The sequence below is a fragment of the Pristiophorus japonicus genome, chromosome 1 (genome assembly GCF_044704955.1).
Source record: "Pristiophorus japonicus isolate sPriJap1 chromosome 1, sPriJap1.hap1, whole genome shotgun sequence".
NCBI classification, from domain to species: Eukaryota; Metazoa; Chordata; class Chondrichthyes; family Pristiophoridae; genus Pristiophorus; species Pristiophorus japonicus.
The window spans coordinates 248,678,906-248,700,773 of NC_091977.1; the positions used below are offsets into that span (position 1 = coordinate 248,678,906).

Below are 21,868 nucleotides of genomic sequence, written 5' to 3' on the forward strand. Positions count from 1 at the left end.
AGCTGGATTGGAGTAAGATTTTCTGTGTGGAAGCGAGATTTTCATCAATGGAAGAGGTTATCAAGCAGTATCCAAAGGTGTTCTGTGAAACGGGCAGTCCAATCCAAGGCTTCAAGACAAGTGTCAGGGTACAGAAGGACGCTAGATCGGTTTACTACAAGCCACGTTCTGTAGAATATGCACTCAAGGAGAAAGTTGAGCAAGAACTCAAAAGACTAGAGACTGAGAACATTATTTGTAAGGTAGATCAATGTAATTGGGCTACACCCATTGTTGTTGTACCTAAGTCTGATGGTAAGGTAAGATTGTGTGGTGATTATAAGGTAACCGTAAACCAGGTTCTAGAGGGTAATGTCCCCAATACATTGACGAATATAGAAGATTTGTTCACAACACTGACAGGTGGTCAGATCTTCTCAAAACTGGATCTTACGAATGCCTACTTACAGCTTGAACTAGATGAGGAGTCCAAGTCATGTTTGACTATAATTACTCTCAACTAGGCCTATATCAATTTAATAGGCTACCGTTTGGAGTGTCTTCTGCCCCTGCCATATTCCAAGGGGTGATGAACCAGATTTTGCAAGGTATTGAAGGGGTAGTATGTTATTTGGATGACGTACTAATTTCAGCACCAAATAGGCAAATTCATAATAACATATTAAATGAAGTCCTCAAACGGCAACAGAAGCATAGAGTACGAGTGTCTGCTCGAAAGTGTGAGTTATTTAAAAACTCAGTGGAGTACTTAGGGTACAGAGTGGACAAAGATGGTTTACATCCAATCATGGAAAAATTGGATGCAATTAGAAATGCACCCACTCCCAGGAATGTCACTGAACTTCGTTCATTCTTGGGTCTTTTGAATTATTATGGGAAGTTCCTATCAAATTTGGCTACAGTATTACATCCACTGAATGAACTTTTGAAAAAACAGGTCCAGTGGAAGTGGTCAAAAGAATGCGAAACAGCATTCAAGGAGTGTAAAAACAAATTGGTCGAGAGCACCATGTTAGTTCACTATGACATATCTAACATGTTCACTATGACATATCTAAGGAGATTAAGCTAGCATGTGATGCCTCTCCATACGGAGTTGGGGCAGTAATCTCTCATGTATTAAGTAGTGGGGAGGAGAGACCAATTGCTTTTGCTTCACGCACTCTCAGTGTCAGTGAGAAAAATTATGCTCAAATTGAAAGGGAAGCTTTGGCATTAATTTTTAGGGTCAAGAAGTTTCACAAATACTTGTATGGTCGTAAATTTACCATTGTTACGGACCATAAGCCTCTAACAGCAATCCTCCATCCAAAGTCCCCAGCTCCAACATTAGCTGCAGCCCGAATGCAGAGATAGGCCTTGATTTTGTCAGCATATATATATGATATTGAATACAGACGATCAGCTGATCACAGTAATGCTGATGCAATGTCTGGATTGCCTTCCCCATCACAGGTTACACCCGATAGGGAAGAAGTGTTTTATTTTTCATACATTGATGAACTGCCAGTCACAGCTGAAGAGATTGGTACAGCAGCCAAACATGACCCAGTGATGTGAAAGGTGTATGATTATATTGCAAATGAAAATCAAGGAAATTCAAGGAAATGAAAATGGAGGAAAATGTTCCTCAGGATGAGCCTTGAATGAGTTTAGATTCGAGACCATGTTTGGAAGGTTCTGTTCGAGAGCGAAGGTATCCTCTTCGAAACAAAACAAGTGGTAAAGTTAAATTTGTAAATATGTATAAAAATGAAAGTTATTTATGATGTTTGTTATGATGGCTTTTTTCATTAAGGAGGGAGAAATGTAATGTCTGTAAGCATGTAATGCTTGTAGCGCCACACTGTGGATGTGGACGTATTGTGTACTGCAGCTGTATAGTTAATCATTAAACAACAGGCAGCTTTCCAGAGAGTTCCGAGAGAGTAGCCTGCATGTTAGGAAGCTGTGTGTGCTGTGTTCTGTGAAGATATCACAGGTGGAGCTTCCCCTTTTATACCTGAAAGTCCAGGTTAGGAGTGTCTCCCACAAGTTCATTGTTCTCAAGGAGTACAACTTAGGTCAGCTTATACATGGGTTACAATGATAGTTGAATACATGACACCTTTATTATGGAAATTTTCGCCAGTGTTAGTTGCACAACGTTAGCAGTGTTTCTAGGCGGCAATCGGGCAGCGAAGGGCTTTAGGGAAAGTCTAGCCCAAGGTCTCAGAATAAGGGGCCGCCCATTTAAAACTGAGATGAGGAGGAATTTCTTCTCTCAGAGGGTTGTAAATCGATGGAATTCTCTGCCCCAAAGTCATTGAATATATTTAAAGTAGAGATAGACAGATTTTTGAGTGATAAGGGAGTAAAGGGTTATGGGGAGCAGGCAGGGAAGTGGAGCTGAGTCCATGATCAGATCAGCCATGATCTTATTAAATGGCATAGCAAGCTCGAGGGGCCAAATGGCCTACTCCTGCTTTTATGTTCTTATGTTGACCTTGCCTCAAAATAATTTCACTTGAAATCATTCTAAAAGCATTAAAATACCATAGGTGACCAAAATTAGGAAGTAATGTATGAATAATAAAAGCAAAAGAGAAACTTTTTTTTCCGAAATACATTTACAAGGTCAGGTTTGTTAAGTTAGTTTGTTAAACGAATGTCCGATTAAATTTGACTCACTTTTATGCTATGGATTTAGGTCCATTACCTACTAACCAATTTGGTCCAATATAATCTATTGGAGGCAGTAGGGTCTCTTAGGATAGTTCCATGAAGGCATACTCAAGAGATGGAGAATCTTAAATGTAGATACCCAGTTTACCAGAACTCGCTTTACTTATGATCAATCAGCAAAGTGCATTCACATTTGGGTATTTGCCGATGAATGGTGATGGTAATCTCCCCATTTGCTGTGGTATTTGAGTTGTGTAGCTCTGTAGGCTTCCTGAGTGACCCTGGGTCACATGTGGTTCCGCCACAGATTGAACTTTTAACAACAAAGACCTGATTTTGCCATAATACTGGATTATAAGTTCCAGACCAAGTAAAAGTACTTTAAATTTACTGCCACAGTCTTTTGATCTGTTCATTAAGGAGAAAGCACCATCTTTGAGTTACAGTATTTGGCAAACGCTTTTTGTTTGGAAGAGGGAGCATAGCCACATCTCACTTCCAGCACAGTAATATTATGTGTATATGATGTGTAGTGTGTTTTGGCACATTTTTGCCATTGTGCTGTGTTTGAAAAAGGTTTACCAATACATTTACATAAAGATAGTTACCTTTTAATAGACTATTGCTATATCCATAACTGGATAAATATTTATCTTTCAGTTTTTTTTACTTTTAGTACAGCCTTTCGCTTCTAACGGGAATCCACCATGCACTGCTAGAGTGAAGCAACACCAGGGAGAAAAAAACGCACATGGGACAACCTCCATTTAAGAGAATTTCTAGGGGCTTAAATGAGGCCTCATGCCATATGGTTTTCAGGTGCTACATGGCCTCCCAAGACCCCAAAATGGTGGGCAGAAAGCGTGCGCACACATCCGACCGGAAGTGCACCATCTGCCCAAATTGGGTAACAACAAATAAGAAGCGTCTTTCAACCGCGTCAGGCCATTTGCATATAAGAACATCAGAATTAGGAGCAGAAGTCGGCCATTCGGCCCCTCGAGCCTGCTCAATAATATCATGGCTGATCTTCTAACTCAACTCCACTTTCCTGCACTGTCCCCATATCCCTTGAATCTCTAAATATCCCAAAATCTATCGATCTCAGTCTTGAATATACTCAAAGACTGAGCCTCCGCAGTCCTCGGGTAGAGAATTCCAAAAATTTACCACCCTCCAAGTGAAAACATTTCTCCTCAACTCAGTCCTAAATGGTCGACCCCTTGTTCTAAGATTGTGAGCCCTGGTTCTACACTTCTCAGCCAGAGGAAATATCCTCCCTGCATCTACCCTGTCAAGCCTGTAGTAAATTTGTATGTTTCAATGAGATTACCTCTCATTCTTCTAAACTGTAGGAAATATAGGTCTAGTCTACTCAATCTCTCCTCATAGGACAATCCCCCGCCCCCCCCCCCGATCCCAGGAACCAGTCTACTGAACCTTCGTTGCACTCCCTTTATGGCAAGTATATCCTTCCTTAGGTAAGGAGACCACAACTGTACACAATACTCCAGGTGTGGTCTCACCAGGGCCCTATTTAATTGCAGAAAGATGTCTTTACTCTTATACTCAAATCCTCTTGTAATAAATTGCTTGCTGCACCTGCCTGTTAATTTTCAGTGATTTGTGTGCAAGGACACCCAGGTCCGACTTAACACCAACATTTCCCAATCTCTCACCATTTAAAAAATACTCTGCTCTTCTATTTTTCCTACCAAAGTGGATAACTTCACATTTCTCCACATTATATTCCATTTGCCATGGTCTTGCCCACTCACTTAGCCTGTCTATATCCCCTTGAAGCCGCTTTGTATCCTCCTCACACCTTACATTCCCATCTAGCCTTGTATCATCAGCAAACCTGGATATATTACATTTGGTCCCATCATCCAAATCATTACTATATATTGTGAATAGCGGGGGCCCAAGCACCAATCCTTGCGATACCCCACTAGTTACAGCTTGCCAACCCAAAAATGACCCGTTTATTCCTACTCTCTGTTTTCTATCCATTAACCAATCCTCAATCCGTGAGCCCTAATTTTGTTTAATAACCTCTTATGTGGCACCTTACCAAATGCCTTCTGAAAATCCAAATAGACCACATCCACTGGTCCTTCCTTATCTATTCTACTAGTTACAACCTCAAAAAACTCTAACAGATTTGCCAAACATGATTTCCATTTCATAATTCCATGTCGGACCAATCTTCTTCTTATTTTCTAAGTGTCCTGTTACCACGTCCTTAATACAGGTGCAGCATCCAAAATCCGGAGTTCCAGAATCCGGAATGTTCCAGAATCTGGACTCCGGACTGATTGGTGACAGGGTTGTCCGGAATCTGAACCCGCCGACCCTGCCGACCTTGAGGTCCTGCCGCTGCCTGACCTCTGGCCTTGCCTCACCACCCCTCGCCTCTCCGCCGCTGCCCTTACCTCGGGGCCTCTTCACTGTCCCGCCCGAACACCTCTTCTGCGATGTGGCCGCCCGAATAGCCCCTCCTCGCCGGCCCGCCTGATCACCTCCTCTTCGACAGGGCTGCCCGAACAGATCCTTGGCGGGCCTGCCCGAACACTTTTCCTGTGGGGTTTTTGTTCCTTAAAGGAATGTATGTTTATTGTAAATTATGTATAAATTTTTTAAATGCTAGCCATTGCTTGTCTACTGCCATACATTTTAATGCAATTTCCCAATCTACCTTGTTGGCTTTGTTTAGATTTAAGACCCTAGTTACGAATTTAACTAAATCATTTTCAAACTTAATATAAAATTCTATCATATAATGGTCACTGTTCCCTAAAGGGGCCTAACACCTGCCTCAGGTCCCCGCTGCAACTTTTGTTTCTCCTGGTCCTAAATGTCTCAAAAAAAGGTAACTACTTACCACAATTGCTGCCACTTCCAGTCTTCAGATCTCCAACATCCGACGACCAGGCCCCCTGGTCTTCCACCCCAAACCCAGCCACTATAAACAGGACCCCCATCTTCCTCTCCAACCCCCGGCCCCAATAACCAGGATCCCCATCTTCCTCCCCAACCCCGGCCCCTATAGCCAGGATCCCCATCTTCCTCTCCAACCCCCAACCCCCATAACCAGGATCCCTATCTTCCTCCACGACCATCCAACATCAATCCCGCAGACCGCAATTCACTTACCTGTTGGCACATTGGCCCAAACTTGATCCAACTACCTACTGCTTCCTCCTTTCGCAGCGCCGTCTTCATTATGGTGAGGTCCAAGGCCCGACGTTCAGGACTCCTCAGACCTCACCATTTGTGTGTGGGAAATAACTCTGCGCGGAGATGAGGGACTCCCGGATTTAACCCCCATCAGGTCCAAGACATCAAAGGTGTCCCCAAAATCCTTTCACACAATCCATTATACAGTGTCAGGTGAAAAATTGTATTGCATTCAGTTTGTGGAATTTGATGCCTCCCATTACTATTTACTTACCTCCAGATTCTGGTACACTGCCAGATTTTGAATGTGCAGCTTTTTTTCTTATTTTTTCATTTATTTTAGATTCTTCAAGAAAAATACCCACTAATAGCTACAAATATCACAGCACCTTTTCTTTTATGCATGGGCATGATGTCTTACTGCCAAATACTCAGGGGGAGAAATTTGCATTGTTTGCGCCTCGCGTTAGCCACCCCTGGGAGGATAGAATAAAAGGAAAAGGAGGTGGGGTAGCATTGCTGGTTAAAGAGGAGATTAATGCAATAGTTAGGAAGGACATTAGCTTGGATGATGTGGAATCTATATGGGTAGAGCTGCAGAACACCAAAGGGCAAAAAACGTTAGTGGGAGTTGTGTACAGATCTCCAAACAGTAGTAGTGATGTTGGGGAGGGCATCAAACAGGAAATTAGGGGTGCATGCAATAAAGGTGCAGCAGTTATCATGGGTGACTTTAATATGCATATAGATTGGGCTAACCAAACTGGAAGCAATATGGTGGAGAAGGATTTCCTGGAGTGCATAAGGGATGGTTTTCTAGACCAATATGTCGAGGAACCAATTGGGGGGAGGCCATCTTAGACTGGGTGTTGTGTAATGAGAGAGGATTAATTAGCAATCTCGTTGTGCGAGGCCCCTTGGGGAAGAGTGACCATAATATGGTGGAAATTCTACATTAGGATGGAGAATGAAACAGTTAATTCAGAGACCATGGTCCAGAACTTAAAGAAGGGTAACTTTGAAGGTATGAGGCGTGAATTGGCTAGGATAGATTGGCGAATGATACTTAAGGGGTTGACAGTGGATGGGCAATGGCAGACATTTAGAGACCGCATGGATGAACTACAACAATTGTACATCCCTGTCTGGCGTAAAAACAAAAAAGGGAAAGTGGCTCAACCGTGGCTATCAAGGGAAATCACGGATAGTATTAAAGGCAAGGTAGTGGACTGGGAGAAATTTAGAACTTAGCAGAGGAGGTCAAAGGGTTTGATTAGGGCAGCGAAAATAGAGTACGAGAGGAAGCTTGCAGGGAACGTTAAAACGGACTACCAAAGCTTCTATAGATATGTAAAGAGAAAAAGATTAGTAAAGACAAACGTAGGTCCCCTGCAGTCAGAATCAGGGGAAATCATAACGGGGAACAAAGAAATGGCAGACCAATTGAACAAGTACTTTGGTTCGGTATTCATTAAGGAGGACACAAACAACCTTCCGGATATAAAAGGGGTCAGAGAGTCTAGTAAGAAGGAGGAACTGAGGGAAATCCTTATTAGTCAGGAAATTGTGTTGGGGAAATTGATGGGATTGAAGGGCGATAAATCCCCAGGGCCTGATGGTCTGCATCCCAGAGTACTTAAGGAGGTGGCCTTGGAAATAGCGGATGCATTGACAGTCATTTTCCAACATTCCATAGACTCTGGATCAGTTCCTATGGAGTGGGGGGTAGCCAATGTAACCCCATTTTTTAAAAAAGGAGGGAGAGAGAAAACAGGGAATTATAGACCGGTCAGCCTGACATCGATAGTCGGTAAAATGATAGAATCAATTATTAAGGATGTCTTGGCAACGCATTTGGAAAGAGGTGACATGATAGGTCCAAGTCAGTATGGATTTGTGAAAGGGAAATCATGCTTGACAAATCTTCTTGAATTTTTTGAGGATGTTTCCAGTAGAGTGGACAAGGGAAAGCCAGTTGATGTGGTGTATTAGGACTTTCAGAAGGCTTTCGACAAGGTCCCACACAAGAGATTAATGTGCAAAGTTAAAGCACATGGGATTGGGGGTAGTGTGCTGACATGGATTGAGAACTGGTTGGCAAACAGGAAGCAAAGAGTAGGAGTAAATGGGTACTTTTCAGAATGGCAGGCAGTGACTAGTGGGGTACCGCAAGGTTCTGTGCTGGGGCCCCAGCTGTTTACATTGTACATTAATGACTTAGACGAGGGGATTAAATGTAGTATCTCCAAATTTGCGGATGACACTAAGTTGGGTGGCAGAGTGAGCTGCGAGGAGGATGCTATGAGGCTGCAGAGTGACTTGGATAGGTTAGGTGAGTGGACAAATGCATAGCAGATGAAGTATAATGTGGATAAATGTGAAGTTATCCACTTTGGTGGTAAAAACAGAGAGACAGACTATTATCTGAATGGTGACAGATTAGGAAAAGGGGAGGTGCAACGAGACCTGGGTGTCATGGTACATCAGTCATTGAAGGTTGGCATGCAGATACAGCAGGCGGTTAAGAAAGCAAATGGCATGTTGGCCTTCATAGCGGGGGGATTTGAGTACAGGGACAGGGAGGTGTTACTACAATTGTACAGGGCCCTTGGTGAGGCCACACCTGGAGTATTGTGTACAGTTTTAGTCTCCTAACTTGAGGAAGGACATTCTTGCTATTGAGGGAGTGCAACGAAGGTTCACCAGACTGATTCCCGGGATGGCGGGACTGACATATCAAGAGGGCTTGTATTCACTGGAGTTCAGAAGAATGAGAGGGGATCTCATAGAAACGTTTAAAATTCTGACGGGTTTAGACAGATTAGATGCAGGAAGAATGTTCCCAATGTTGGGGAAGTCCAGAACCAGGGGTCACAGTCTAAGGATAAGGGGTAAGCCATTTAGGACCGAGATGAGGAGAAACTTCTTCACCCAGAGAGTGGTGAACCTGTGGAATTCTCTACCACAGAAAGTTGTTGAGGCCAATTCACTAAATATATTCAAAAAGGAGTTAGATTTAGTCCTTACTACTAGGGGGATCAAGGGGTATGGCGAGAAAGCAGGAATGGGGTACTGAAGTTGCATGTTCAGCCATGAACTCATTGAATGGCGGTGCAGGCTAGAAGGGCCGAATGGCCTACTCCTGCACCTATTTTCTATCTATCTATCTATGTATTCACGGGGCACAAACTATTTCTCACATGGGTGTAGGGTGCTACCAGCTCATATGAAATTGTGCGGGTGTTAGCGGAGGCGCAAAATTAGCAGCGCCTGCTTCCACCGGTAGCACCCTGGGCTGCTGCACCGGCAATGATGACATCATTGGCGAGCGCAGTGACCCGTTTTCGCCCCGCAGTGGGAAATCGGGCAGCGCTCAGTAAGGCCGCCAAAGGGTAAAAAATTAAAGGGGAGATCCGCAACGCCATTTTATTTGCACGGCTGACTTACTGGTCCGACCTTCCATTGTATATTTTGAGAGGTCCGTGCCGAGATAGTGCAGCCCGGCACTCCGTTTCTGTGCCAGGGTGCGACCATGGCACCCCGCATCCCCGGTGGTGTAGTGGAGGCCCCTTGCCCCACTGCAGAACTCGCAACATGCCTTTAATGGAAAGTGAGGGTCCTATGCTCGTTCCAGCGCTTAGCAGAGAGGCTACGTAGCATTGGAAAATTTGCACGCTTACCACCTCGACATTGCGCTCCACTTCCTCTGGGGGGCGGTAACCCAATTTCACGGCTGGGGGCAATGCCAAATTTCAATTCCCTCAGTCTTACTTTGCTGTTAATAACTGGAGATACTTTATTTGTGCCTGGATCTTGCTTGTGCATTTTGAGTGTTGGGACTGTTTGCTGAATGGGAAATGATTTGTTGTCTCTGTCACCGTCCTTTGTCAGTAGACACGTAAAAGCAGGTTGAGGAATATTGGGACCCAAACTTTATATTCATAATTTGTAATGGATTAAACAATAAATTATATGGTAGAGTTTCCGCTCGATTGTGCTCGCTTTTCATCGCAATTCGCCTGAAATCAGTGAAACATGCGCAAAACATCGTGGAATTTTAAGCGCAAATTACATTCAGCGCAAATCGAGTTTCCCCCATCTTTTGTTCTAGTTTTAAAAACATCGCACTAGAAGCTGGCCCAGCCCACAAAATTGGTCATGCCCACAGGGCAAGTTTATGCTAATTGCGCCTGTTTGTGGGCCGTCGAGGAGACTATTAAAATTTACGCCCGGATCGGCAACTACGCCCAAAGCGGAAACAAATGTCTCTAAAGTAATAATAAAAATTGATACTTCTTTTTCTGCCAAAAGCTGGTCAAGTATAAACAGTTGCCTTAAGAGGAGGTGAGAAGTTTAAATAAATTGGTGTTTGGTCTTTTGAATCTGTTGGAAATCATTGAAGTGGTTGGTGGATTCAGTAATTGATTAACATTATAAAAAAACAATCTGCTCCAGGAATTTTTAACAATTGGCCTTGTCTTGCGAAAAATAAATTGGGAACTAATATATTGCATTCAGAATCCAATGATCTGTGCAATGGAAATGTATAGATTAGTCTCGTCTTACATGATATGTTCCCAGTCTCAGCTATTCCATCATGGGAAGGTACCGAGTACAACATAGATGTTTGCTCACAAGTGGTCAAGTACACTGGCAGAGAAATACATTTTCAGTCCACCATCTCAGAGATGGCACACGGGATAAGGAGACCAAGATAGGGGGAAATAAAATCATAGATATAATCCAGCTGAAAGAGGTATTCACTTAGTCCCATTCTCCTGCCCTCATTACTCAACAATAACAACAACTTGCATTTGTACAGTGCCTTTCATGTAGTAAAACATCCCAAGGCGCTTCACAGGAATATTATCAAACAAAATTTGACACGCACCACATAAGGAGATATTAAAACAGGTGGCCAAAAGTTTGGTCAAAGATGTAGGTTTTAAGAAGTGTCTTAAATGAGGAGAAAGAGACACGGAGGTTAAGGGAGGGAATTCCTGAGTGTTAGGGCCCAGGCAACATAAGGCACGGCCACCAATGGTGGGACAATGAAAATTGGGGATGTTCAAGAGGCCCAGAATTGGGGGAGTGCAGAGATCTCAGAGGGTTATTGCTGCTGCTGGTGGAGGTTATAGAGATAGGGAGGGGCGAGACCATGTCGGGATTTGAAGTCAAGGATGAGAATTTTTAAATCGAGGCGTTGCTGGACCAGGAGCCAATGTAGGTCAGCGAGCACAGGGGTGATGGATGAGCAGGACTTAGTGCCAGTTAGGATACAGGCAGAGGATTTTCGGATATAAATTTTATAGAAACCCGAGCAGTTTCTATAATGGTCGGCCGATTTGCAAAAGCAGTTTTGTGCCGAGGTGGCAAGTTAAAAATGTTTCCTAAAATTTAATTGTGGCATTACTAATGATTTGAGTGTTTTGATTTTCAACTCTATAATCATAGTTATAAAATCTAGTACCCGATAAAGACAGCTTTTTCAAATTGTCTTCCCACATATAAAAGTTTGTCTTTCTGCTCCTCCTTATAAACTTCCCTCTCACAAACCATCCTGATCTGGACTATTCGATACAACCGCAACAATAAGGACATCATTAATTCGCACTGATTTAATTATGGTAGCTAAACTAATCAGCAGACCAGTACTTCAAGTGGAAAATGATCTGGACTTTGATTTAATTGCCTTGATATGAAATGTCTGGAGAACCAGACACTAAAGCTTTCTGTCACTTACAGAAATGCAAGCATCGTTTGATTTAACCTGAACCTTAATTACTTCAAGAAGTGAACTGAATCAGATGAGATGATTTGAGGAGACTTGCATCTCTGGAGGTTTCATTGATCCAGGAATGAATAGTTAAGCTGCCTTCCTGGTACAGTATAAAACTGTCAAACAGTGAACACGTGATCAGAAAATAGAGCAACAAGACAGCTAATGACAATTGAGTTTAGTCAAATGGATGACAGATGTTCCAAGTGTCATTGATTTATGCCTCTGGAAGACTGTCTTGACTCTGGAACCTAACTCCATTTAATTCATGGGCTGGCTCATGACTACTTGATGTGATGTTTGATAATGGAGCAATTGACTTGAACATGGTTGAGACAGAGAGTGAATATGGGTATCCTCTTGTTCCTCCTGCCAGCCATGGCTACGTGATAACACCCTCGGCTCTGAGTCAGAAGGTTGTGGGTTCAAGTCCCACTCCAGGAAACTTGAGCACAAAATCTAGGTTCACACTCCAGTGCAGTGCTGAGCGAGGGCCTTCTTTTGGATGAGACGTTAAACCGAGGCCCTGGCTATGCTCTCAAGTGGACATAAAAGATCTCATGGCACTTTTCAAAGAAGAGCAGGGTACTTCACTCCATTGTCCGGGCCAATATTTATCCCTCAACCAACATCACTAAAAACAAATGATCTGGTCATTATCACATTGCTGTTTGTTGGAGCCTGCTGAGCACAAATTGGCTGCCGCGTTTCCCCACATTACAACAATGACTACACTTTAAAAATACTTAATTGGCTGGAAGACACTTTGGAACATCCTAAGTTTGTGAAAGGCGCTATAGAAATGCAATTATTTCCTGGCGGAAGTAAACTGGCTGTTGGACGGTCAATAGGAAGCACGGGCAACTATTGTGGAAAATTTCTCAACATGAGTTGTCTTGCTGTCCTAAGTCGAGGTGAATGGATCTGAGGAAAACTCAGGCAAATATCTGATGAATTTCATATAATTTGATGAATTAAACAGACTATCTTTTCAGAATTTCTTTAGGTGAAAATGTGAGTATTTTGACATGTACAAAGAATTAACTATTCAAATGTAACTCACTGGGGGTAATTTTGACTCCATGTGATAGTGTTGAACCGACGATAGCTAATCAGCAGCCTGTTTTATATCTCATGCAATTTTCGTTTCCATTATAGTCAATGGAAAGAAGATGTGGAGAGATGTAAAACAGGCTGCTGATTCGCTAGCGCCCGTTTTACACTATCGCACAAAGGCACAATTACCCTGGTTGTCCCAAGACAATTAACTTGGATATTTTTTCTGCTTTCTCCTCTAAAGCAGTGTTCGATGTCAAGTGAATCATAGTTATGTCCTCACTAAAAGTACAATATGCCTATGATTTTGTATTGCAGGAGTACCAGGAAAGAGGAATGAACTCTATTACGAGTGCTGTGAAGAGCCCTATCCAGATGTGACCTATACAGTGATGATGCGTAGGCGTACACTCTATTATGGACTAAACCTCCTGATTCCATGCGTCTTAATATCTGGACTGGCACTTCTTGTATTCCTGTTGCCAGCTGACTCCGGAGAGAAAATATCATTAGGTGGGTCTTCATTAATAAATATCCTTTTTGTTGGTGTTTGAGGCACTTGGATGGAATGTAGAAATCATATTGTTGAAGAAGATAAAGTAAAGCCTATAACTGAGAGGACCTTAAACAGAAACCCTAATAAATAGCAGCAACATCATTCCGTTGTACACTTCTTATTTTTATAAATTTGTGTATTTTTGCTTTGAATTTTGCACTTATCAAAGTGATTGTAATCAGTGCTGGGGGAATAAAACATATTTCCATTTTTCACGCAGTGTCCAAATCAAACATTATCAGGTCAATTATAGGCCAAATGCAGAAGCTCAGTATATTGCACCCAAACAACCCATGGGAAGAACATCTTTCCACAATCATCACTCACTCACCAGCGCTACATTGTCCATTTCTCACACCAGCCATCTCGAATGAAATAACCATGTTGTGCAGACGTAGAATCAATGGGGTTTACAACCAATGTTCCCTATAACTTTTTTCAGGGCTTCCCATTCGCAACCGCGCAGCTTACAGGGAACATTGCTTACATCCTCCAGTAATGCAGCTGAAGCTGCCCAAACTTCACTTAGCACTTCACTTGAAACCAGTGTACAACAAAGAGTTTGATATTGTCAATTCCGGAAGCAAAGTAATGGCCCAGAAAGAGGCTTCCTGCGGGCGGACGCCTGCGACCGAAATAATTTTAACAAAAGTACCTGGTGGTCCCGGAGGAACGTAGACTTGTGGTCCGAGGCCTCCATTCGCAGTCCAGCATTTGGGCTCATTTATTCCAGGAGCGTAAGCGCAACTTGGGATCACATGGGGTGGACCAACCAATTAAAATGGAATATCCCTATTCACAGTAATGGTGATTTCCGTTTGTAAGGAGATCACCATTTCGATAAATGGGGCTACCCCAAAAAACATACAAACATATTAAAGAAATAAGAAAAGCACTTCACATATTCAAAATTAATAGAAATTGAATTTAATTAAATGTTTTAGAGAAGTTAATATGTTTTAATAGGGGTAAAATAAACTTACCTTAATGGACAGGGTTTTTAATATAAAAATTATTGATAAAATGTAATTTTTCTCTCTTTTAAAACTCTTACGCTGGTAAAAGCAGGCTATGCACCTGTTTTTACCAGGCTTGGGAGTTTGAAAGACATTCGCTGGGCAAGAGTCCAAATCTCTGTGCATGAATGTCCTTCTCCCAAGGATGCGTGCGATCTGTCGAAATAAATTTTGACAGTTGGCAAATGTCGGTTCTCAAGGTGGTAGGGGGCCAGGGCTAGGGCCTGGAGTAATAGCACGGCAGGGAGCAGGACAGGGTGTGCAGTGTAAAACTAGAACAGGAGGAAGCATATGAGGCCTAAGGGCTGAAACTGAAGTGGGAAGGGAGGGGAACAAGGCCTGAGATCAAGGGTAGAAGGGAGGTGAGAGAAAACGTTGTGATGCTGGTCCCTTTGTATTTAGAGGCTAATGAAGCATTGTTGAAAGCTGAACAGGGGGCGCACTGAGATGCCATTGTAGACTGGAGGCCTAAGTTTTAAAAATGGAACACTGGCTCAGTCTGTGCCAGGCTGGTAGATTGGCTGATTCCTCGAGGTTTGATCCTGCTGTTGCTCTACTGTAACTTTCAGAAGCAGCAAGGACAACACTTGCAAATGAGTTGGTGTAACTGTCCGCTCACTTAAGATTCATGCTCCCAGTCTGCAATGGCAGCTGTTGTGCGCCTGACTTGTGGTCTGGGATGCACCATATCAGGAAATCTGGCTTCACTTGTGAAATACCCTAGGCAACTGATATGTCTGAGGGCAAAGCAATGTGAGTCCATAAGGCAAAATGAACTCTTCCTTAAAGTTGACATCCTCAAAAAATATCTAGCCCGAGTACCAGGCCTTAACTCATTGGAGTTCAGAAGAATGAGAGGTGATCTTATCGAAACATGTGAGATAATGAGGGGACTCGACAAGGTGGATGCAGAGAGGGTGTTTCCACTGATAGGGGAAACTAAAACTAGGGGACATAGTCTCAGAATAAGGGGCCGCCCATTTAAGACTGAGATGAGGAGGCATTTCTTCTCTGAGGGTTGTAAATCTGTGGAGTTCTCTGGCCCAGATAGCTGTGGAAGCTGGGTCATTGAATATATTTAAGGCGGAGATAGACAGATTTTTGAGAAATAAGGGAATAAAGGGTTATGGGGAGTGGGCAGGGAAGTAGAGCTGAGTCCATGATCAGATCAGCCATGATCTTATCAAATGACGGAACAGGCTCGTGGGGCCAAATGGCCTACTCCTGCTCCTATTTCTTATGCTCTTAACAACATAAGAACATAAGAAACAGGAGCAGGAGTAGGCCATTCGGCCCTCGAGCCTGCTCCGCCATTCAATGAGATCATGGCTGATCCTCTACCTCAGCCCCACTTTCCTGCACTGTCCCCATATCCCTTGAGTCCCCTAGAGTCCAAAATCTTTCAATCTCTGTCTTAATTATACTCAAAGACTGAGCATCCACAGCTCTCTGGGGTAGAGAATTTCAAAGATTTACAACCCTCAGTGAAGAAATTTCTCCTCATCTCAGTCCTAAATGGCCGACCCCTTATTCTGAGACTGTGACCCTTATTTCTAGACTCCCTCACAAGGGGAAACAGCCACCCAGCATCTACCCTGTCAGGCCACTTAAAAATGTTATATGTTTCAATGAGATCACCTCTCATTCTTCTAAACTGTAGGGAATATAGACCTAGTCTAGTCAATCACTCCTCATGGGACAATTCCCTCATCTCAGGAATCAGTCTAATAAACCTTTGTTGTACACTCTCTAGCCCCAATCGTTTGTTAGGAAAGGAGACCAAAACTATACACAGTACTCCAGGTGTGGTCTCATCAGGGCCCCACATAATTGTAGTAAGGTTTTTTTACTCTTATACTCCAATCCCTTTGTAATAAAGTTAACATCATCATCATAGGTAGTCACTCGGTGTCAAGGATGACTTGCTTCCACACTAAAAATGAGTGCTCAGGTGACCAATGAACTCAGTTTAAATGGTGAAAGATGCCTGTGTGTGAATTCTTTTAACATGGGGTGGCCGTGCACACCAGCCACCACACGGGCTTGACGGAGCAAGGTGTTGGTCCAGTGGCAAGGGAATCCAAGACGACTGGAGACCAGCCTCCACCACATGTGCCAATACATACACAAGGCTAACATATCCCATGTAGAAGACCCTATGTCAGACATGGCAGCAGTCAGATGCTCTATCACGCTCAGTCTCACTCTAATTATAGAATGCATGTGGCCATAATGTTATATCCGGTGTGGTGTTCCACCACCCTCAGTTTAAAGGTGGACCAGATGATTTCTATACCTACCTCATTGGCGTCTTCTACCTGCTCCAAGCTCTGTAACTGCTACTACATGCCGGTGACGTATTTAGTTGTGGAGGTGAAGGTGGCTCTGTCGGTCCTTTTTTAAAATTATTCTTTCCTGGGATGTGGGCATCGCTGGTAAGGCCAGCATTTATTGCCCATCCCTAATTGCCCTTGAGAAGGTGTTGAGGAGCCACTTTCTTGAATGGCTGCAGTCCTTGTGCTCCCACAATGCTGTTAGGGAGGAAGTTCCAGGATTTTGAACCAGTGACAATGAAAGAACGGCAATATATTTCCAGGTCAGGATGGTGTGTAACTTGGTGGGGAACTTGCAGGTTCCCATGAGCCTGCTACCTTTGTCCTTCTAGGTGGTAGAGGTCGCGGGTTTGGGAGGTGCTGTCCTGATGCTTGGTATAGTAGTGGTGGTTGTGTCAGTGCCTTGTGTGGGAATGATGCAGTTGTGCTCTGGAGTCTTGTAACCTCGTATGTTCTGTGGACATAACACAAAGTTAAATAATATTTGGTTACAGTACAGGCAGAATCCTGTAAGAGTCCAAAGTATCACTCATGCACACCCACTGCACAACATTTACTACTATCCTTAAAGAATAACAATTTCTATTACAGGTTACACTTCTAAACTGGTATGGTACATGAGAAAGCATAATATAAGAAAGACACCATTGTCATTAGTTGATAGCTCCATTCAGCTTCTAGTACCTTCTCAAACTTTACAAGTCAAATAATTCCACACATCTTCTTTGGGTAGTGTGAACACTTCGATTCCCTCTGGCCCATTACCCTACATTTTGCAAGTCTGTACAACTATTACAATTCTATAGCGGTCGTCACTTGTGTCTCACAGTACTTTATAGGACAGTGGATGATAAATTGGCACCACAGAAGAAGGAGAAGAAAAGCTTAAGAGAAGAATAGAAGCATTGTCAAAGAGTAAGGTCTTTAGGAGGCTTCTATAGGCAGGGAGGGAAGTGAAAAAGTGCTGAGAAAGGGAGTTCCAGAGTAGGGCATAGCGAACAAAGGAGCAGCATTGGAAAAATCCAACCTCGAGGTGATAGCTGTGTGGAATTGGAAACCAAATTTTGGTTGGTTTTCTTTTTGATATCATGGAGTATCATTCAGACTCCCACCAACCTACATGGTATTGATCCCAGGCATGCTTAGAGTGTGGATGGGGACAGAGGCCTTGAGGTGACATCATCAAAAAATTACAAACTATGAAGAGAATTGACAAAATTGATATGGGCAAAATACTCTGTATATACGATGAAGCGTAAGCAAGCCCAAAAATTAGTGAGATAGAAGTAAGCAGGAAATTCAGATGGAGCTTAATTCACTCAAAGGGCAGCGGAGTTGTAGAATAAGTCACAAGAGATGGTCACTGAAGCAACAGTACATTAAGCTCAAGAAACATCAGACACATTTCTAGACCAAGGGAGGACTGAGAAATATTCTGAGAATTCAGGAGGTGGAGTTGCTCCATTGATATGCTTGTAGGACTTAGTGACCTTTACATGTTCAAAAAAAACCTTAAATAATGGTGGACAAAATGGCTTTTTAAAAATTCCATATTTTGTTTTGTTCTTCAGCCAGAACTGTAAGTGATGCCTGCAAATCTAAACCCACCCTTACTGTGTAACTTAATATAATGTAGCACTTTTGATAAATGTCTTACAACATCTCCACTGATAGCAATTTGTGCTGTTTCATGTTGTCAAGCAACTTCATGTGATAACAGAACCATTTTCACAGTATTAAGAGATGTGATTACATGTCAGAGAATGAGTGTAATAGCCTGTAACTTATAGTCCATTAAAGGCAGCAATGCTACACTATGGCCAATGGTCTTTCAGTTTCTCTTTATACTTTAGTTTTACTGAATGCTTAGCAGAAATAAAGAGCTAATTGAGCATTGAGCATGTCTCAGATGGTGCTTCAATGAGAAATGAGTTGCACTGTTTATTCTTCAATTAATGTAACCGTTAATTCATTTTTGTGGCATGTTTAATGGGCAATAAATATGCAAATTCAGCAAATTCTTAAAAAGAAGGAGGCTGAGGACGAGATACTGTTTGTGCAAAGCAAACAGTAAGTCCAGTAGCAAGTTCTGGAGATTCACAACTCTTAATCCCCTGAACTTGCTGGCCTTGCACATTAATAACAGTGTGCATTGTTAACACAACAATATTTTTTCCAGCAAGGTCTGGCCCCTTGAAGGAATCCTACAGATAAATTGGAAAAACTAATGGAAACCATCTAATGAATGAGTTTGACAAATATTTTGCCAGGGCCGTTCCTCATTCCTAATTTATCTGTTACTCTGCCCTATAAAGGCAGTGTGGCCCTTTAGCTGTTTACATGTGCACTAGTGGGACTGTCACTCATTATTCTTGTCCAAGCGCTAGACAGGTTATCTAACAATTGATGCATCCTGTTGTCACACATGCTCAGCACTGTGGTTTTTCTAAGGCAATGGTCATGCTGAATTTGCCAACTCTATCCAATGAGTAGTGATGTTTAACTTGTGTGAAAAACTTACATAAAAAAAATGCATAAAAGCTAATTTTGCAAGTAAACAGATCATGTCTTAATTGGTTTTGGAAAGGCAGCAGCTTCTCCTATTTTTTTCTCTGATATGTTACCGCATTCAAAATAAATTGCAGCATGTCTTCAGAAGTAATGTTTCATATATTCAGGCACTAGACGCCAGATGAGATTTTAATGAGTACACTAGTTTCTCTGGGGGCATGCTCTGATTACAGACACTTCATCTTGCAATCACCTTGCCGTGCTGTGTATTATCAATAAAAAATTCCCTGTGCCTGGTGTCGCTTCAGGGTCAAAAAGCACAATTACAGAGGAGTAGGTGTCGCAAGAGGTGCCAGATAGTTGAGGGAGTATTCAGTGTTGTGTTCAATTCCAGCCCGTTTCAAATGTGCAGCAGTGGAGTGATGTGCTGGAAGGTGACCAGACTGATTCCCGGGATGGCTGGACTGACATATGAGGAAAGACTGGATCGGCTAGGCTTATACTCACTGGAATTTGGAAGAATGAGAGGGGATCTCATAGAAATACATAAAATTCTGATGGGACTGGACAGGTTAGATGCAGGAAGAATGTTCCCAATGTTGGGGCAGTCCAGAAACAGGGGAAACAGTCTAAGGATAAGGGGTAAGCCATATAGGACCGAGATGAAGAGAAACTTTTTCACCCAGAGAATGGTGAACCTGTGGAATTCTCTGCCACAGAAAGTTGTTGAGTTCAATTCGTTGAACATATTCAAAAGGGAGTTAGATGTGGCTCTTACGGCTAAAGGGATCAGGGGGCATGGAGAGAACGCTGGGGTGGGGTACTGAGGTTGAATGATCAGCCATGATCATATTGAATGGCGGTGCAGGCTCGAAGGGCCGAATGGCCGGCTCTTGCACCTATTTTCTATGTCTCTATAATATCATTGGGACCGTATCTTAACAATGGAGCTGATGCTTTCATGGAGGAGAGTACATTGGAGGAGAATTAAATTTTATTCAAGACAGAAGAATATCTAATTGCCCTTCAGAAGGTGGTGGTGAGCAACCTTCTTAACAACTGTGTGTTTTGCTAGGCCAGTTCAGAGGGCAGTTAAGAGTCAGCCACATTGCTGTGGGTCTGGAGTCACATAGGCCATATCAGGTAAGGACAGCAGATTTTGTTCCCTAATGGACATTAGTGAAGCAGATGGGTTTTTACAGCAATCTGGTAGTTTTATGATCACCATCACTGACACTAGCTTTTTTATTCCAGATTTATTTAATTAACTGAATTTAAATTCCCCAGCTGCCATGGTGAGATTTGAACTCATGTCTCCAGATCATTAATCCAGACTTTTGGATTACTAGTCCAGTAACATAACTATTACGCCACCATTCACTGTAAGGGAACATGCAGGATCATCTAGAGAACTGCATGCCTGGAAGCGACTAGACTCATATTAATTTCAGAAGCAGTCCTGCAATATTATCTCAGGGTTCTGTTGTTGTACTATCCATCTATTTATTACATACATAATCTGCAGAGCCAGTACAACAGAAGAACCACACAGGTGCAAACTTGTATGTGCACCTTTGCTTCAAAATTGTGATTTATTACTTTGAGTCTGGTTGCTCTCCCTTCCCCAGTGAATGGGGACTATAGCTATAGGCCAGAGAAGAGAAAATTGCAGCACCAGTCTGTACATCCAGGCTGAGCCACTTTCTCACTGGCCACAGAATTAAATGGCACCCTCTACCTCTGTGACTTTGTGGTCCAGTCTTTGGGGAATTCTGTGGCCTGAAATCAAAGGACACTAGTCCACTTTGGATTGCAGGAGATCAGTGCCCATGCCCTTGTCCCCATTTACACAGCTAAAGCCTCCCACCCTTATCCCAGCGAAAAAATCGTAGACCATTCCACTGCTGCCTATTGAGGCCCTGGCAAAGCTCACCTCTCAGACCTTTCACAAGTAGCGATGCCTCTTACCTTATGGTCTTCCTATTTAAATCAGAGCTGACTGTGGCAGGAGCAGAGCCTCACGTTGTTTCAATCTGTAAGGTCCATATTTATATGTTTGCATATGAATTTGATTTAGGCCACCATGATGGGAGTTCAAAATTAATCATCTGCTTTCTGAAATGGGTTATTCGGCCTTTGTGTGACGAGGGGTGTGGAGTGGGAAGGGAAGTTAAGCAATGCACGAATACTGTCGAGGGATATATAAATTTCTTTGGAGGGTGTCCATCCAGTTGCTCTCCTAGGGACATGTGATTGCATGAGGAATTCTCTCCTGGGCATGAAATATTGGACGCAGGCAAAGTTTCCAGATGCGGAACTGTGACGAAGAGTTATTCTCAGGATCAAACTGTGCCAATCAGCTGTCAAAGCCAAACCCATCGAAGTCAGAAGTACAGTGCATCTGAAAGTGAGAACTGATTAATAACAGATTGCCTGCCCACGTGTACAGACGGGTGGACCTGCATGGGCAAGTAGAGGTGTGGCTGGCTCTTCCTATTGCGGAGTTTGGATCAATGGCTTCCGCACCACAACAGAGAGACAAAACCAATGAGGCAGAGATACCTCCATTATTATCTTCATTAACGTCAAAACTAAATGATTCTGAAAACAACGCTGAGGTTTTTGAGTGCTTTACTGTTTGTCAAAGTATGGTATGAGGCATAACACTATGTTGTTTACTTGCTGCGTAGCTTTGTTTTTGTTTGATTATTAATCTTGCAGATAAATTAAGCTCACACAAAAACAAAATACTGCTGATGCTGGAATCTGAAAT

General features: G+C 42.8%; 1 protein-coding gene across 1 annotated transcript in view; it reads left to right on the forward strand.

Moving 5' to 3' along the window:
- Positions 1 to 21,868, forward strand: part of chrna8 (cholinergic receptor, nicotinic, alpha 8) — a 181,081-nt gene that overhangs the window by 21,905 nt on the left and 137,308 nt on the right. Inside the window, exon 2 of the mRNA XM_070871266.1 lies at positions 12,998 to 13,192. Within this exon, the coding sequence (XP_070727367.1) occupies positions 12,998 to 13,192 (195 nt within the window). The remainder of the gene's footprint in view (positions 1 to 12,997; positions 13,193 to 21,868) is intronic.